Source organism: Tupaia chinensis, unplaced genomic scaffold (genome assembly GCF_000334495.1).
Source record: "Tupaia chinensis unplaced genomic scaffold, TupChi_1.0 Scaffold000542_1, whole genome shotgun sequence".
Classification (NCBI taxonomy): domain Eukaryota; kingdom Metazoa; phylum Chordata; class Mammalia; order Scandentia; family Tupaiidae; genus Tupaia; species Tupaia belangeri.
The window spans coordinates 3,907,734-3,927,696 of NW_006160055.1; the positions used below are offsets into that span (position 1 = coordinate 3,907,734).

At 38.5% G+C, this 19,963-nt stretch overlaps 1 protein-coding gene across 2 annotated transcripts in view; it reads left to right on the forward strand.

The window, feature by feature from the left end:
- ABCA12 (ATP binding cassette subfamily A member 12) overlaps positions 1-19,963 on the forward strand; it is a 217,443-nt gene that overhangs the window by 54,614 nt on the left and 142,866 nt on the right. For both annotated transcript variants that reach the window (XM_006157460.1, XM_006157461.1), the window contains exon 3: positions 17,808-17,961. In XM_006157460.1, coding sequence (XP_006157522.1) covers positions 17,808-17,961 — 154 coding nt within the window. The remainder of the gene's footprint in view (positions 1-17,807; positions 17,962-19,963) is intronic.

Genomic DNA, 19,963 nt, shown 5'->3' on the forward strand with positions numbered 1-19,963 from the left:
AATGAATAAAGAATTATTTATTCAACTTATAATAATAATTATTATTATTATTATTTAATTTGCTATGGACCATGTGCGCTCACCAGAGAGGGTCAGAAAGAGAGAAAATGAGCCACCAGGTCCAGGACTCAAGCCATGGTCAGCCATATGGAAGTCCAGTGCATTAACCACCATGACACCTGCTGGCCCCCAGCTTTGTATTCTCTTAGACAGCCAAGGAGGACAAAGGTTAACTATGATGTCACGTGATCTTGTGTTAATTTTCTCTACAAAATAGTGGAGACTGCTAGCCTGCGCCTGCCAATGAAAGCTGTAGGAGTCAAGGGGAATAAAATGGCCTTGCCTCCCACTGACTGTCATTTTATTAAAATCTAAAGAAACCGCAGAACGAAGTGAAATCACTAATAAAGCTATATCATTTACCATTCATTGTGAGAATATCTTTAAGGAACTACCAGCTGTATAGAGTTCACATCGGAAGTGAGCAATTTTTTTCTTTTAATAGAAAAAGAAAACCAAACAAACAAGTAATGATTGCCCAGAGAGCTCACTTTGTTGTGTCTTTCTAACTTGCTAAAGTTCCTTTAAAAAATTATCGGAACATTTGCAGTTAGGAAAAGCCAGTGGTTGGCACTTTTTGATGATCTTCCCACAAGGCTGTGAACAGAGATCCCATTAAGTAATTTGAGGCATAATTTGATAGTGGATAAAAGGTACAGTCCCAAGAGAGCTCCAAAAACTAGTTGAGATAGGCAAATATGTAAAGTGAGAGAATGGCGTTCAGTTTGAACAGTGAGTTGACTTCAGAAACCTAGAAACAATTTTAAAACATTTATTAATAATTTAGAAGCAATGCAAATAAATGGTACAGCTTCGCCAACAAGAAGCACTTTGGAGGTTTATGAGAAACCCTTGAAGGACTTAATTAAGCTTGGTAATAGGGTAAACACAATAGCAGATGATGCTCAATGGAGAGAAGATGAAGGTAATATATAATGGAGCAGTTTGGAGTCGTGTGTTTAATGAGCTTTGAATTAGCCTTACCGCGCAGGAAGAGAGATCCTAGCTAGTATCATCATAAACAAGGCCAGGGGGACAGTGGGGAAAACGAAACCCAAAACAGCAAAAACCTAAGTCAGTGAGTTATCCACAAAATTTGCAGAAAGAGGATAGAATTTATTAATCCAGAGAGCATTGTTAGAAAGTCCTTCAATTGCCTTGTAGGTAAGATTACATTATAATGAACTTTCTCTGGTGCTTCTAGAACTAAAACCTTCTAGTTATGGTTTAATGTGGTTCCAGTATATTATGATTGAGAAAAGTGTAATGTATTTTAAACACTTTGGCAAGCCTGGACATAACACAGACATTCACGTATCCGCTACCCAACTTTATAAAACCTTAGCATTTTCTGCCATGTTTATTTTGGCATTTATTTTTTCTTACTACTTAAAAGAAATCAAACATTCACAGTACCCACTGAGACATAACTAAACCTCCCACATTCCATTTTTTACCTCCCTTCCTATTTCCTTTTTTCCTCCCTTCCTGAAGGAAACTGTGGTTATTAACATTCCAATATTTGTTTTATAATTTTATTACATACTTACATGCTAACTATATTACACTGAATTATTTTGCAAGTTTTTAAAGTTTAAATAAATGGTATCCCACTCTCTTTTGGGATCATACTTTTCAAGGTCAAAATTACATTTTACTCAGGATTGTATTTTACAAATTTATCTTCATTGATTAATGCAGTTTGAATTTATTCATGGTGATCTTATATCATAATTCATCCACTTTTTGAGGCACATTTAGATCCTTTTTAACTTACTACCAATAATACGGTGATGCATAATTTCATGTGTAAATGTAGACATATAACGTGTATGTTTCTCTAAACCTTGAATTAGGCACTTTCGTTTCTTTTTTTATTTTTATTTTTTTAGGTTTTTGGCACAGGGCATGTGCAGTCACCAGAGAAAGAGAGAGAGAGAGAAAGTGAAAAATCAACCCCTAGGCAGATGGCCACACCATAGTTCCTTCTCCTCCACTTTGATAGTCCCTTCATTTCCATTTTGGTTTTAGGTCTTAGGATTTTGGGAACACACGCACAAGTGCCCAACATGATTTTCAAGCTGCTGGGTCTGGAACTCGAACTGCAGTGGGCAATGTGGGATCCCACGCCTTAACCCACACACCACCTACTGGCCCCAAATTAGGCACTTTTTTCTTTTTCTTTCTTTTTTTTTTTTTTTTTTTTTTTTGGTACAGACTTTTTTTTTTTTTTTTTTTTGGTGAGAGATTTTTGCTATAAGGTGCATGAGCTCGCCAGGGAGACAGAAACAGAAAGAGAGAAATCACCCCTCAGGCATTCTCCTCTTGGAATTTTGGTAATGCACACACATGTGCCCGGCGTGGTCCAGGACTTGAACCCTGGTCAACCACATGGGAGTCCAGTGATGTAACCATCACTCCATCTGCTGGTCCTGCAAATTAGGCAAATTTTAAACTTTGTTGAATGTGGCCAAATGCTGTCTGCAGTAACTTTACCAGTTTACTTTTCCCCACCAGGAAATGAGAGTTCCCATTGTGCCAGATCCTCTCCAAAACTTGGTGTTGCAAGTTTTTTCTTTAAAATTGTGCCTGGTAGCTTAAAATGGAGTCTCTTGATGTTTTAAAAATTATAGTTCTTAATTTAAATATAATATAAAAATGTAATAGTTGTACATATTTGTGGGATATACTGTGGTTTTGTCAAAAAATGTACACATTGCGTGGTGATCAATCAGGACAACAAACATGTCCACCATGTCAAACATCTACATTACTTTGTGTTGTGTATATTATAGATCCACTTTTCTATTTTGGAGTATACATTGAATTGTCACCATCTGTCATTACTGGGCTACAGTACTCTACAACTCATTTTTACTTAATCACCTGTACTCGTGTATCTGCCAACCAAGTTCTTCCCATCCTTCTGCATACTTCATTGCTTTCCATTTTCCAGTCTTGACAGTTTGATTCTTTACTCCTGTGAAATTGAATCTTTTAGCTTCCACTTAGGAATGAGAAGATACAATATTTGCCTTTTGCTGACTGGCTAATTTTACTTAGAACTATGTCCTCCAGTTTCATCTGTGTTGCCTCAAATGACAGAAATTCATCCTTTTTTTATGACTGAATAATATTTCATTAAGCCTATACAAAGAGTCTTCAAAAAGTGTATGGAAAATGTGTATTATTTTTTAAAAAACTGTGCATTGATTTTTTAAAAAATGGCACCGAGATAAACTTGTACTTTCATTCCATTTTCTACAAACTTTCTGAAGATCCCCTCCTGTACCATGTTTTTTTAATCCATTCATTAGTTTTGGACATCCAATTTAATTGCATATCTTAGCTATTACATATACATAGGAGGGCATATGTCTCTTTGACACGGTGTTTTTCTTTCCCTGGGTATATAACCAGTAGTCAGATCACTGCATCATAAGTACCTCTCTTTTTTGTTTCTTGGGAGAAAAACATTTCCGAAATGGCTGTACTCATTTACATTTCCACTAACCGTGCACATTGAATCTCTTAGTTTTAACTTGGGTTTTTACAAAGTAAAACACTTTTTCTTTTGTTTTAAGAAGAAAAGAAAATTTTCTGAGAAAAATTTGGAAAGAATCCTTGGGTAAAAAGTGTTCTGTAATTTTTTCTTTATAAAAATAAAAATTTTAAAAATTGATAATCCATTATAAAAGAAAAAATAGGAACTACTGATTGCTAGGTTAATTTATGTACGTACATTATATATACATATATAATTTATGTATGTATATTATTTATACACACACATATATTTATATATAAATTTTGACTGTACAACAACTTAGAAAAATCCTATTTTTCTCTACCTTTTCTCCCTCCCTTTAATGAGACAACTAGCTTGGATGAAAAGTGGTTTTGCATAGAAGGAGAGAGAAGGCCAGTAACATGCTGTGGGTTACAAAGCAAGCCATGGGTCACGTACATTGTCTCTTTTCAATTGGCAGAGGTCTCGGTTAGGGAATCTTTGGTTTAAAAGAAAAGTCAAGTTTGACAAGAAGATGAGGTTGCTACCTGTCAGCAGTGTTGCTTGAAAGAAAAGGTTGTGACACGCATTTTCCACTGGCAGGTTGTCACAGTATCATTTGTGAATAGATGGGATATGAAAAGCAGAGATCTAAATATTACACAGGCTGTTTTAGGAATGATAGCATCCAAAAACAGACTTTCAGCTTCCCAAATGAATAGACCATCTGTTGAATTAGAGAAGTTACTAAGCTTCTGCTTTTAGGGACCTTTTTTTTCCCCCCTATACAATGATTCTAGCAATGTATTCCATTGGCTTTCATTTTTAACCCTTAGCACCACAGATTCTCTTCTTCGGATTTGTAAAGGGTGAAGTAATGGATACTAACACACCTGTATAGGGGGAATTACCGAAATGATTTTCTCCATGCCATTATTATTTTTAAGTTCATTCCATTTTTTCAAGTTTACTTATTTCTTTCATGAGAGAGAGAGGTTGAGATAGGCACCCCCAAAAGTTTTTCTGTCATCATCCTTCCCTAGCCTCAGCCATCCAAGAGCACAGGCATGCAGGCACACCCAGTGTTTACAGGGGACACAACCCAAGATCTTCCCACATGGGGCCAGCATTGCAGAGCATTACTGCTTGGCACCACTGACCCATGTGTCACCACTCTTAATGGGTTCCGGAAATCCTTCCAATTTCCAAAGATAATTTTCATCCTAAGTACTCAATACTTTCATATGCTAATTGCTTTTATAGGAGTATTGTATGGCGATCCAGAATTTTTTTCTGTATAAGTAGGGAACTAGACTCGAGGTAGTAGGTCATGGTTGTGTAATCAATTGTTTGCAAAGCTAGGATCAGAAAACTTTTTAACTCTTGTGCCTACTGGTACTTCACTCTTTATTTTTATTTTTATTTATTTATATTTTTTTTGAGAGGTTTTTGCTATAGGGCACGTGCGCTCACCAGAGAGACAGAAAATGAGAAATCACCCCCCGGAGGGATGGCCACGCCGCAATCCCTTCTCCTTCATTCTCCTCTCGGGATCTTGGGCGCGCACGGACATGCCCCTGGTGTGAGTTTAAGCCACCGGGTCTGGGACTCAAACCGCAGTTGACTACATGAGAGTCCAGCGACATAACCATTAAGCCAACTGCTGGTCCCTGGTGCTTCATTCTCTAATATAATTCCTGAAAATTCTTACATGTATCCCCTGGCAACAATTCATAACTTAGCCCGGCTCTCAGAAGGGTAAAGACTTGGAGGAAATGGTGAAGAGGGCATTTTGTTTATGACTAACCCCCAACAGTTTTACACTATTTTTATTATCGTGGTTGGTGTTTTGTACACTGGTACCATAAGGATGATGGCCCACATTGTCAGTCATCTCTTTAAAAGAGGAAGGGAAAATAGCACCTGAATCTCTCCCCTCCTTGGCCTTCTTGTAGCAAACACCTTAAGTCTCCTCCCACCTGAGGCTCACAATAGGACAGTGAGTTGCTTTCACTGATGCTCAGAGTTAGGTCGCAGGGAAGTATACGAGGACACACTGAAGTAAAGCTCTTGGTACGTAACACTGATTTATTTTTATCTTATTTTATGGCACTGTGAACTGGGTAAAGGATCCTGTTTCTGTAGTTCCTCTAGATGTTTTGGGCATTTGGATCCATAGTGGCCTACTTCTACAATTACACAGACTTTGGTAGCCATTTTTGTACTGGCTTTCTTTTTTATAAGTTTATTTCTTCCATGAGAGAGGGAGAGAGAAATAAAGACAGGCAGGCACCCCAACAGGTGCCCCATACCACAATCCACCCCCCAGTCTCAGCCAACTCACATCAAGGCAGATGTGTGCTCAGGAACGCCCTGGTTCACAGACCCAGTACTTTGCCCATGTGAGCCCAGCTGTGTGTCTGCTGTGCCTCTGCCTGGCCCATGATGGCTTTCTTTTTTCCCACTTTTGTTTGCTTTCATTATGGTTTGTTTGTGACTCTATGTTTTTCTATTATAGAGTGTGCACTTAAAAAAAAAATTGTTTAAGGCTTTTGCCATAGGATACATGTGCTCACCAGAGAGAGACAGTGAGAGGGAAAGTGAGAACTCAGCCCCCAGGTAGAGATGGCCCTACTGCAATCCTTTTTCCTCCATTCTCCTCCTAGGATTTTGGGGACACACACACACACACACTCACACACACATCTGGCATGATTTTCAAGTCGCTGTGTCTGGACCTTGAACCACAGTCAACCATGTGGGAATCCGGCACTTTAACCACCATGCTCCCTGCCAGCCGTAGACTCTGTACTTTTAAAAGCTTCTTCAAGTCCTTGTGGATTGAAATTCCCTTCTCCAAGTAAAGGCTTAGATAGGCTTTGCAGGAGGACCTCAAGTAGTCATCCACAAATAGTGAGACGCTGCTTGTTAGATTACTCCTTCAGGCCATGTCAGGGCAAGGTGAAGTTTACAAGTTTTAGTGCACTTAGCCTTGAAACAAAGATTTTTTTCTTAGATAGGAAGGTCCCTTCCCGGAACAGAAACACCTTTCCAGTTCCTGATTCCTTTTCAGTTGAGAATATGTGAGATCATAAATGACAGCTATATTTTCCAAAGTGTACCCAATGGAATATTTGTTCCCAGGACATTATACGGTGATGTACTTTTTTTTTTTTTTAAAGAAAAACGTAGAAAAGACAAAGGAAATAAATTCTGTCATCACATATATAAAATAAACCAGTTTAGGCTATTGCAAAACTTCTCAGCATCTTTAATAGGAAATACTGGATTGTTGGAAAAGGCATGACACATTTTTGCATAGAAAAACAGAAAAAAAACACGTCATGACTTTTCTGCCAACCTAACATAGTCTGGCTTTTCTGGAACAGGAGATAAAATTTCGTTTCCTAAACTCATTTGACTGCAGAGTTTGGTTTAGGTAAATCCCTGATGCTCCCCCACTCTCTGTTCCTCCCAAACCCCAATCTCACATTGGAGATCCTAGTGATAGGAAAGGAATTGCATCCTCAATGCATCTGTCAGTGCTGGCTTTGTGAGTTAACTACCTTACTGCCTGGTAGTGTAGGTCACTCTTGGTTCAGCACATCTCTCATGAGTCAGAACGGATGCAGTGACACTGAAGGGAATCCCAACCCCCATTGTACCCTCCTTTGCTAGATGCCAGCTGGTATTGCTGGATCTGCAGAGGGTACGGTGTCTTAGGGGAAAGGCTGCAGCTGGTTGGGGCTCAGCACAGTAGGTCCCCGCCCACCAGCATCAGGTCTTTGAGATATTTACCCTTTGGCATGTCATACTCAGTGTGTCGCACCCAGCTTAACTCAGACCTGTCCAGCAGCCAGAAGGCATTTTGGGGGTTAACCACATCTAAGAATGAGGAGACTGTGTTATCTGGAGAATATCCTACGAAGAAATGAGGATCTAGGGTTTATTTTTCTTTCAACCTTAATTTAGATGGAGAGGGAGAAAAAGTTGCTAAGACTGTATTTGCAAATGGCCCCCATACAGGGATTTTTTAAAATATGCAATTGTGAATGTTTGTTGGTAAAAATAAGTTTCAGAGAAGCAAAATGTTGGTTACTATCAACTCACCTTACAATAGACTGCACTCACCAAAGATGAGCATAGACCACATTCTTTGCCAGGTGGGAATATTTTGACTAGTATGGGAGATTCTTATTTTTTAACAGTTCCACATTGAGCTCATGAAGGAGTCCCTTACCTGTCATGTGGATGCTACTGCTACGTCTCTGAATCTTGAATCAAAAACTTTTTAATCAAAAAATTTAAATAGCTCAAGCCTAGCCTTTGAAACCCAGCACCCAGCAGGGTCTCCTTAACATTCGGAAAGGAGGATGGTGCCTTCAGTTCTGGAAACTCAGTAAAGTGGGTTATGTTGCCCTCTGGGCTCTGCATCAACCCTGGTGCACTCTGAGGGTCAAAGAGATCACACTCAAAGAGACTGCAAGACCTCGAGTTCAGATGACCCTCTAAAAACATCTTGCTTTCTTAAAACATAAGAATAGCCACAACCCGAAGGCATGAAAACGGCAGGAATCTTTCCCCACTTCCGCTTGCCTGTCATTTCATAGCCAAAGTCCCCAAATGATCCCCACAGGGACAATTTTCACTTTTCAAAATCTGCCTGGCTGTGATTCTTGGCAGCAACTTTGAAGGATACTGGGGACGTAGGAAAGATCCCAACTTTGTAGGACACCATCCCAAATGACCCAAGGTTTATTCTTGTTCTCAGTGGCTATGGCCATTGAACTTTGACAAAAACCAGCCTTTTAAGCATAGAACTTAATGACTCACTGCTTTAAGGATTAGGCTTCTTGCCTCAGATCTCACTGCCAGCTTTAATCTACTCTCTTGCCAATGGATTTGAACTTGGAAAAGCACCTGTACTATGAAGTAAGACTTGCCCGGAGGGAACTGGGGAGGATGTGTCATGATACCACACCCACTAAGCGCACAGTAATTGAAGCACTCTACCAACCAATACAGGTCCATATTATGAACTAAGGAGGGAAACACCTCATACAACACTCCTAACCATTTATTGACTCAAGGCACAGAGATGGGAGGCCAGGTAGGGCAGCAAAGCCTCAGTCACTAAGTGGAAAATGAGACAAATGATGTAACTGCAGCCTGATGAACAATGGTAACTCATGGTTCCACAGGCCACTCATCTTCAGTGTCCATAGAACCTTGCACAAGCTTTATCTCGTTAATCATGCCTATGCCTCATGAGGTGGCGAGGCCCATTATCCTCAGTTTAGTAGATGTGGAAATAGAGACTTGAGGAGGTTGATTTGCCTCTGGTGATAGAGGGATTCAATGACAAAACCAGAAGTGTCCCTATTTTTCAATTTCTTGGTCTGTCTACCTCAAGATACTGAAATTTAGCTAAGCAAAATGTTGTTCTTATTCCTGTCATAAATCCTGTAGTTCTAGATCTATCTCTGGTATTTTATTATTTATGTGACCTTGACCAAATTACTTGATCTTCCTGAAGTGATCTGAAAAATGGGTGCAACAATTTGCCCTGCCTATCCTATAGGATTGTCATGGGGCCATATAAAATTTTGTATCTTATAGTCCTTCAAAAACCATGAAGGTTAAATTAATTAATTAATTAATTAATTTTGGGTTTTTGTCATAGGTTACGTGCACTGACCAGAGAGAAACAGAGAGAAACAATGAGAAGGAAAGTGAGAAATCATCCAACACTGGGGGGAGGGCCATGCTGCAACCCATTCTCCTCCATTCTCCTCATGGGATTTTGATTTTGGGCACACTCCTGCACACGCTTGGCATGATTTTCAAGCCACCAGGTCTAGAACTCAAACCTTGGTTTGCCATGTGGGATTCCAGTGCCTTAAACACCACACCCATCTGCTGGCCCTGAACATTTTATTTATTTATTTATTTTGAGTGAGATTTTTGCTGCATGGCACCTATGCTTTCTAGAGCGACAGAGAGACAGAAAGATAGAAATCACCCCCCTAAGGTGCTGGCCACACCACAATCCCCTCTTCTCCATTCTTCTCTCAGGATGTTGGGTGCACACTCACATGCTCCTGGCATGAGTTTCAAGCTGCCAGATTTGGGACTCAAACCATAGTCAACCATGTGATGTAACCATTATGCTGGTCCTGGAGATTTATTTTTTAACCAAAGTCTTACTGGGTTTTTTTCCTAATGTATGCTTTTTTATACACAGTATTTCTGGCAGTTTAGGAAAAGCAATGTTTTTATACACAATATTTCTGGTGGTTTACGAAAAGCAATGACTTCTCTATTCCTTTCATTTAATAAATTGTGATGAACTAGAAAACTAGGTTCTTGCTTCTCTCTCCTGTCTCTCTCCATCATAGACCAAAATAGTATTTAAGTGTTAACATGGAATTTTTTTTATTGTTTAGTTATTTTATTTATTATTATTATTTTCAAGTTTGCTATAGGGCACATGTGATCACCAGAGAAAGACAAGGAGAGAGAGAGAGAGAGGGGGGAAGTGGGAAAGCAAGCTGTCAGGTCCGGGACTCGAGCTGCCGTCGGCCATGTGGGAGTCTAACACCTTCTTTAACTACCATGCCTCCTGCTGGTCCCAAGGTGGATTTTATTTTTTAAAATAAAAAAAAGAAACTTATTCAGTGCCAAGTACACAATTCCTTTTCAGTAAATATTTATCAAACACATAATAGATGGATTCACTTTGTGGGTAATAAATCCAGTAGTGGATATTGTGGATGTCGATGTGTATTAGTTAGGTTTTCAGAAAAACCAAAACCTAATGTCCTACAACAATAAATGTTGGTTTTAGTCATCAATTGAGTCTATCCATTATTGTAAGGCACATGTATATAATACGATATTATTCACTGAATTTACCATATCTATTTAACTTACTATAACATTGGGATATGATGTGAACCTTTGTCTTACAAATAATAAAAATAAAACTGCATATTCTGTTAGAGTCATAAATGATACAGTCTTCCCATTGATCCCCAGGGGTTCATTTATTCATTCATATATTGGGTTGTTGGAAAAGTCATGACATATTTTTTCTATGCAAAAAATGCGGCATGACTTTTTCTGACAACCTAATATTTAAGTTATTTATAATGTGCCAATATTGTGCTATGTGACAAATTTTTTTTTTACAAACAGCTTTTTCTTTATCCACTCTCTAAAATGTTGCCATTTTACTAAGTTGATGTCCTGACTGGAAGGTGCAAAATCATATTGATTTTTAGCCCATCTAATCACTCTGAGCCACACAGATGTAGAACTCTTATTTGGACACTGGAATCAGAAAAGCTAATGTATTTATTCAATTTTACCTGGTGGTGGGTGGCAAATCAGGACACCTTCCCTCAGGAAACAGCCTGGTCCTCTAAATGGAAGGCATCCAGAAAGAACAGGAAGAGTCCTTTGGGTCCCTGGTACAATTCTATGAAATAATTTGAAAGGCCAGGTTCACATCATCCATAAATTTGATTATGACTTCAAAAATTGTAATTAAAAACAAAATTTGCTTGAAAACTATAAAAAAGTAAAACAGAAAAGACTTTTATGAATTATTACAAATATACTTCTGACATTTATTTCATTTATCATATTTTCTTTACTCATATTGGAGTATTTGATTATTTTCAGGTAATGTATTTGGTTATGCTTGCTTCATTTCATACTCTTGTCCTGGTGTTAAATTTTTGTCATGGTGTTTAACAAAGAGACTTAACATTTGCTTGGTCAGAAGTATTTATTTGCCAATATGACCCTATATACAAACAGTTAAGAAAAACACACTGCCTCAAATGAATAACTCCATATTTTTGAAAAGACAGAATTTTCCTGCCTGAGTTTATCATTTATGTCTTTACTGGGATAAAGACTAAATGCCTTTCACCTGGAAACACAAAAATACCACCTTGACTGGGTTCTGACCTGTTTTGAGAAAAACACAAAGAAACACAGTGGAAATTCTCTGATTCTACCATTACTATAATATCTACAAATGTCACCAAGGCAGCCTGCAGAACACTTCCTGAGCCTAATGATGTCAAATGGAAGCAGCTTCATTACTGAAAAGACTGTGACATTTCTTCCCTCAGTAATACAATACATGGAAAATAGTACTTCTCTAGGCAGTGCTGGTGACTAATGCGCTCCTGAATTTTTATGGAAGTGCATAAAAATCCTTCAGCATTGGTGACAAAACTGCATTCTTAGCTGCACCAGTAAATTAAGAGACAGAGGGGGAAGGAGAGAAAGAGGAGTGGGCAGGAGAAAAATTGGAAATGAGATAAATGAGAAGAATTGGAAATGGGATAAAAAGAGGGGGTGATCACTGGAAAGGAAGAATACTGAGAAGTAGAGAAAAAGAGAATGTGAAGTAGGTTCGATGTGTTGAAAGCAGAGGAAAAGTAGGATGGGGAGAAAATGAAAACAGGAAATGAATAAGATAGGAGTGGAAGAGAGATTAGTGCAAGAAAAGGTTATCCCAGGGGCCAGCACACGGCATGGTAGTTAAGGTGCTGAATTTCCACATGGCCCATCACAGTTCGAATCCTACACCTGGTGGCTCGAAAACCATGCTGGGTGTGTATGGGTGCATGCCCAAAATCCCAAGAGGAGAATGGAGGAGAAGGAACTGCTGTGTGTCCATATCTTTTGGGGGATGATTTCTCACTTTCCCTTCTCTGTCTCTCTCTCTCCAGCAAATGTACATCCTCTATGGCAAAAACCTAAAGAAAAAAAATTACCTATCCATAGACCAGCAAGCTACAGCCCAGGGGCCAAATCTATCTCACTATCTTTTATTTTAATTTTTTTTAATTGCCAGAGGCTGTATGAGCTTGCCAGAGAGGGTTAGGGACAGAAAGAGAAAGAGAGAGAGAGAGCACAAGAGAATGTGATCATACTATAATCCCCTTTCTTCTATTTCTCCATCCCATTAGGATTTAGGGTACCCACATACATGCACCCAGGGTGTTTTTCAAGCTGCTGGGGCGAGGAATTGAACTGCAGTTTGCTATGTGAGATCTGACTTTCTATGCACAGAACTTTACCACTATGCTATAGTGTCAACCCATCCTACTACCTATATTTGCAAATAAAGTGGTTTTGGAATACAACCAGACCTGTTGACGTGTATATTGTTTATGACTACATTCATTCTACAATTGCAGAGTCAAGTCATTGTGTTGGAGATAGTAGGGCCCACAAGCTTAAAATATTTACTTTTTAACTTGCATGAAAAAGTTTGTAGACTAATACCATGATTCTCAAAGTTTAGTGTGCATCAGAATTACCTAGAGGGCTTATTAAAACACAGATTGCTGAGCCCCACCTTTAGAGCTTCTGATTAATATGTGGGCTGGGATCTGACGTTCTCATTTCTAATAAGTTCCCAGGTGAGGCTGTTGCTGTTAGACTGGGCACCTGCTTTGAGAACCAGTGCTTTAATCTTTATAACGTTACACTAATATTGTTCTGAATAGGGACACGTGTGCAGAAAGGCAGGAGAAAATCAAACTTGATGCCCTTTCAGGTAAAAATATATGTATTGGCTGATACCGCAATTGTTTATAAAGTATGTATTTTTTAAATCTGAGAACCAAATCTTTTTGTAGTCTTGATTTCGTTCTTACAGCCATGCCTAAAACAATTCCTAAAGTTGTTTCCTAGTTTGGTGTGATTTAACTTTCTGAAAGACCATTGGACTATGTCAGTGTTAGGACTGAAGTGTGTCAATGATGTGGATTATATCCATTTATAAGAGTGAATGCTTCCCATCCTGGATGGCTGCTCCCTGCCTTTTTCCTGGAGCCACTGAGACACTGTATCCTAAGTGGTTTGGGCCTTTACATACGCAGCCTGCCCCTCTCTCAGACTATGCTGCGTCTTCTGAATTGAACCCCATGAAACTGGCAGGTTTTTCAATAGCTTTTCTTGTGGAGATGGTCATGAATGTTCTGGGTGTGAAGTCTTCGGAATCATGGTACCAGGGAATTTAACCTGCTAACACGTTGTGCCTAAAACCTCAGTGGTGCTGTCATGATCTTCCACCTTTACCTTAAATCTACGTTCTGGGGAGGAGGTGAACACGGGCTCATAGTAAAGTGACTAGCTGTGTTCTCCATGCTTCCTGCAGGGTCATTTCGTGAAAGACAGATAAATGTTTTTCTTTTTTCCTGCAATCTAACATTTGTGAATATTAAAGATAGACATCATTTTAGAACGTGAAAGTGCCTGATACATCTGCAGACTAGAATGAGTTCACGTTAGCATCTTTTAATTTTTATTTATTTCTTTATTTTTGGAGAGGTCTTTGCTATAGGACCCATGCACTCACCAGAGCGACAGAGAGACAGAAAGAAATCACCCCCTAGGGGGGATGGCCACGCCACAATCCCTTCTCAATTCTCCTCTTGGGATCTTGAGCACACACTCACATGTGTCTGGCATGAGTTTAAGCCACTGGGTCCGGGAATCAAACCATGGTTGACTACATGGGAGTTCAGTCCAGCCACAGAGCCATTACGACAACTGCTGGTCCCCTAGCATCTTTTTAAAAGATGTGATGGTTTGATTCTACCATTGCTCTGAATGGTTACTTTCTCAGTAACTCAGTTATTCAGAACTGAGATAAGCAGAAGATTTAAAAAGTTCAGTGATTTTTTTTTTCCCCAAGAAAGCTCCAATTAAGTTGAATTCTCTCTAATTTAGACTTGTTAGTTCCAGAGGATTCTTGGATTTTGTGAAAGTCAATACACATGAGAAAGTATGCTTAAGAGAAAGTATGCTTAAAATGTCAAGGAAGGATGAATAATGTAAATCGATATTACATGCCAGCATACTATGTAGGATACGGGTGAGGCTTAATTAATCAGTGTTATGGTTGTTGGAGACATCTTTACCTTTATGAGATGATGGTAAAATGAATAATGCAGGCAGTCATGCTTTGCATGGTTGTGTTAACTGAAACTTGTGCATACCTGAACCAATACCTCAGTTACGTGATCCCATTTAACAAATAAGATATTGATTACCAAAAAAGCAGTGCAAAATATTGATTGTCTGTGCCTTTCCCATCATGGGAAGTTTCGTTTTGTTTGTTTTCTTTGCTATGGGACTCATGCACTCACCAAAGAGAAAAAGAAGGAAAGAAAGAGAAAATGAGAAATCACCTCCCAACAGGGATGGCTATACCATAATCCCTTATCCTCTCTTCTCTGTTTGGGGTTTTGGGCATGTATGGACACTTGTCTGATGTGTTTTTCAAGCCGCCAGATCCAGGATTCAAACTGCAGTCAGCCATGTGAGATAGAGCACCTTAATTACAGCACCACCTGCTGGCCCAGGAACTTAGTTTAAAAGAACCTTCATTTCCCATAAAATAGGCTTAACCTCTATCGCTGTCACATCAAAGAATGTTTTAGGTTTAAATTCCTTTCACTGTCCTTCAGATAATTTGCAAATTGTAATCAGTGCTAGGGAAGGTAAGAGAAGGTATAAAGCGCCACCTGTCCCAGCTCTTCTTCAGGCAACCTCCATAACATCTTTCCCTCTCATCACATTGTGATCTGACAATTCTTTAGCTTCTGTTGTTTCTAGCACTGTCTGATTCAGCCACACCACTGACCAGCAGCACAGAGCAGAGAGCCATCTGATCACTTGTTTCTGTTGCCCTTCTATCTACCTTCCACGAAGATGAGCTATAGTATGTGTCTGACATAGAGTAGGAGTAAACCTCCAGACAGACCCACACCCTTGGAGAGTGGCTGCTGGTGGGATCTGTATAACAACATAGTTTGTCATTAATGGTAAACTTCTACTACAGACATAACAACAGTTTGACAGAATTTGGTAATAGAGGGATGATGTGAAAAGATAACAGGCAATTTCACTGTTACATTTTAGCTTATTCAGGGAATTACACTATGATGAAAACACGGTTGAGACTCTGAGATGTTTGACTTGGGTTTAATATTAGGAGAGGCACTAGTCTTTCTGGTGTTAGAAATAAGGTTTGCTTAGGAGATACTAGTGAACAGTTTGATGGGCTTAAGGTCTTTCCAAATTCTTCTAAGTTTCCAAAACTTTCATTCATACTGACATGAGCGTCTTTATTATTTTCCTATGATTGATGTAATAAGTTTTGGCTTATAAACAACACAAACTTATTATTTTACAGTTCTGGAGGTCAGAAGTCCAGAATTTAGTGTCACTGGGCTAAAATTCAAGATGTTGGCAAGGCTGCATTCTTTCTGGATGCTCCAGGGGAGAATCTGTTTCCTTTCCAGCTTCTAGAGTTTCTCTGTATTCCTTGGCATTTAATTACTGTCTCCAAGGTCAACAGTATAGCAAATTTTTTTGAAAGGTTTTTGCCATAGGGTACATGTGCTCTCCAGAGACAAGAGAGAAAGAGACAATGAGAGGGAAAATAAGAAATCATCCCCTGGTGAGATGGCTATGCCACAATCCCTTCTCCTCCATTTTTCTCCTGGGATTTTGAGAGTATACACACACACACACACACACACGGCTGGTGTGATTTTCAAATTTCCAATGTCCAGGACTCGAACCATGTCAGCCATGTACAAGTCCAGTGCCTTAACTACTACACCACCTACTGGCTACCAGTATAGCATTTTTTAATGTCTCTGTTATTCCCTTTTCACTTTTCTTCTGGTCAACTTTCTAATTGCCCCTTTTCCCCTCCTTTTATTTATTTATTTTTTCCTGGCTATCTTTCTTTATGCAGATCTCTAAGTCACTTGGACCACATTTCTATTCATTATCTTCTCTGCAATATAGTCATGCTGCTCTCACCATTCTTCTTCTCTAATCTTTTTTCTTTAACAATGAAAACAGACCTGACCCAACACTCCTTTGAACAGATTCATGAGAAAATTAAGGTTTTTTTCCCTTCGGTCTGAAATTTTCCTCATAGTTCCTGAAACTGCCTTTTTTGAAAGTGTATTGTCTTTTTATTTACCCCAAAGAAGGAATCTGGTGTTTTAATCTCGAAACTAATTGTGAAAAGATTTGTGTATCGCAGCTTTCCTATTGTCTTGACTGCTGTATGACATTGTCACATTTTATAAAGCAAATGTTAAAGTAAAGATTCCAAAATCCTCTATTACAGGTCTTGTGTTCTATGACTTTAATTTTGGAGAAAATCTGTATATTCCTTCATAAGACTTACTATTGGTTTTTAAATGGGGAAAAAAGTTGAGTACATAGGATAATTAAAATATTACATTTTGGGATCTAAAATATTTCCTGACATTTGGGAGATTGGCTACATTTATATTTGCTTAGATTGTAACAGAAAACATGTACATTGTGAACAAAAAATTGTTATCATACAGTCAAAAGTAAGTAAATAAAATGAAATACACTGGGACACTGGGCCAGTATGTGGCCTTGTGGTTATGGGAGCTGGATTTCACATAGCCAACTGCGTGGTTTAAGTCCCAGACCCAGTGACTCGAAAGACATTCAGAGTGCGTATGTGGCCAAAATCCCAAAGGGAGAGAGAAATGGAGGAGAAGGGATTTTAGCATGACCATTCCCCTGGAGAGGAGGTTTCTCACTTTCCCTCTTTCTCTCTGGTGAGCACACATGCCCTCTGGCAAATTAAAAAAAATACTTAAATTAAAACATACTACTCAAGGGGAAAAAAGCCATCAATCGAATTTGGTGGTATAACATGTTAGATTACTATACATGGATTTATAGAGAGATTTTTAAGAGCTTAGGATGGTTTTGTCCATTTTGTTTTCTGATCTATTATTTTTAATTAATGCTGTGTTATAAACACTTTCCATATTAATTGATAACATTTTTATTAGCTGTATTGCATTTTATCATATGGATACATGGTGGTTTATTTCTAAAATACTATAGCAAACATTATTGCAATTGCTTGTATTTCTTAAGATTAAATATCAAGAAGGGATACTCATGGGGTATCAGGCATTTTGAAATTTTTTAATTTGCTTTAGCAAATCTAGAAGAAAATTAAGTTAAACAAAAATGCCTTTCAGCATGCTCCTACTTGGTTGTGAAGGCTAGTGGCAGAGGCGGTGCTAGTCTGGGGGATCCAGATAGAATGATTTCACAAAAAGGAGTTACTGCACTTCTGTCTCTTCCCAGGCAAATGTGTCATTGTGATGTCATTCCTGTTTTTTAATTGCAGGTTACCTCGCACCTCGAAACCTTCCTAGTACAGGATTCTTCCCATTCCTGCAAACCCTACTCTGTGACACAGACTCTAAATGCAAAGACACACCCTACGGACCACAAGACTTGCTTCGTAGGAAAGGACTGGATGATGCACAGTTTAAAGACAGGTAGGGGCATGTTTCACGTATGTCCAGTTGTTCTGAAAGATCAGATTTTGTTTCCTTATGAGATAACCAGGAAGCCATCCCAGGTTAGAAATATGGCTTGCTTTTCTATGTCTATAGATGTGATGCTCTAAATAAGAGTGACCACGATGGATACAAACTGGAGTCACCTCATTTAGGAGAAGGAGCATAATCTACTTTGGGTTAATTACTAAGACTGTTTTTAAAAGATGGGTGATTAAGGCAGTCCTTCTTTGCTTTTCTCAAGGATTCGCTATCACACCTGAAATTGTCAGTGACACATTGTCCTGACACTGAATCACAAGCATAAGATGTCACAAGGATAAGTATCCGGGTCTTCATCTCCTAGATGAATGACATATTTATATTACCCTATGGATACATTCAGATATAATAAAAACCAGAAAGTGCAGATAAAGAACTTAAAGTTCTCAAAATTTGAAGTAATAAAAGCATACATAATTGAACAGCCTTTAAATAAAGCTAATGCATGTGTATTTTGTGGTGTGACATGTAACTAAAGAATGAAGAGGGAATCTAGACCCTTTACGACCTAATCATTTGCCACCTCAAAATTCTTTTCTGGGATTCCAAAATTAAAGAAGCCCTCAGGAACCTGGGGCCGGCAGGTAACATGGTGGTTAAAGGCTCTAGAATCCCACATGGTCAACCATGGTTCAAGTCCCAGGCCTGGTGACTTGCTTTCTCACTTTCCCTCTCTCTTTCTCTGTCTCTCTTTGATCAAACTGGAAAATAATAATAATAATAATAATAATAAAGTTACATAAAATAATTCCTAAAAAAAAGAAACTCCCAGAAACCCACCTGTTTGTAGAACAAAAAACAATATTATAATCTGAATCAATCAGTTTTATTATATGAGTGATTTTTTTTTTTTAATGAATTGCTAGAGGGCAGATGCATTCACCAAAGAGAAAGGGAGTGAGAAATCACCCTCCAATGGGCATATGCTCACACCACAGTCCCTTCTCCTCCATATGTCTAACCTGTCAGGATTTGGAGCATGCACAAATGTGCCTGGCTTGTTTTTCAAGCTACAGAGGCAGCAGTGTGGGATCCAGCTCCCTTAATAACTTGGGTAAGGGTCGTCCCAATAAGGGTAAAACTTTAAGAGAGAACCCCTGCAAGCTCTTTAACATAAAATGTAAACATCTCAAGAATTGTCATGGGAAACAACTTGAGACCCTTAATTGTTGGGTTGCTAATTTCTACTGGTTTTGTTATTTCAATAAGTTAATTAGAATTAATGCTTCAAACCTTCTGATGTTCATTCATTCCTTTATTAATTTAGTTAATAAATAATGACCGAGAAATTTCTATGTGGCAGGCACCATGCCAGGTACTGTGATCCAGAAGTGAATAAGAGATTTTCTAGCTCTTCGTTACTTGTATTCTAACAGTAAGGGAAGCAAAACTGAACAATCAAATAGATAAATAGCTACATAATAATAAGTATGCTACTGAGAAGATAAAGTAATTTACGATGTAGATGTTGAAAGGTAGCGGTTTAATAGAGTATCAAGAGAAGGTCTCTGCTGAAAGGTGGTATTTGGTAGAGACCAGTAAGGAGAAGCAGCAACCGGCAGCAGCATGTGAACATCTGGAAGAGAAATAGCAAAATGATTTATTTTTCTTTTTTCTTTTCTTTCTCTCTTTCTTTCTTTTTTTTTTTTTTTTTGGTATTGCAGTATATTTTATTTTGGTTGTATTTTTATTTATCTACTTTTAATTAATTAATTAATTACTTTTACGTTCAATCACTGTGCATCGTTAGAGCATATCAAATAAAATTTCCCATTTTGAGTACAAGGTATACTGGTTCAGTCTAAGCAATTAACATACATATTATAATCAACATCTATTTTTCATTTTTGTGTCCCTTCAATGTTTTGTTTCCTTCTTTTCCCCCTTGAGTCCCTCTCTCTCATACTCCCCTATTTCCCATCCTCCTCCCACACCGTCT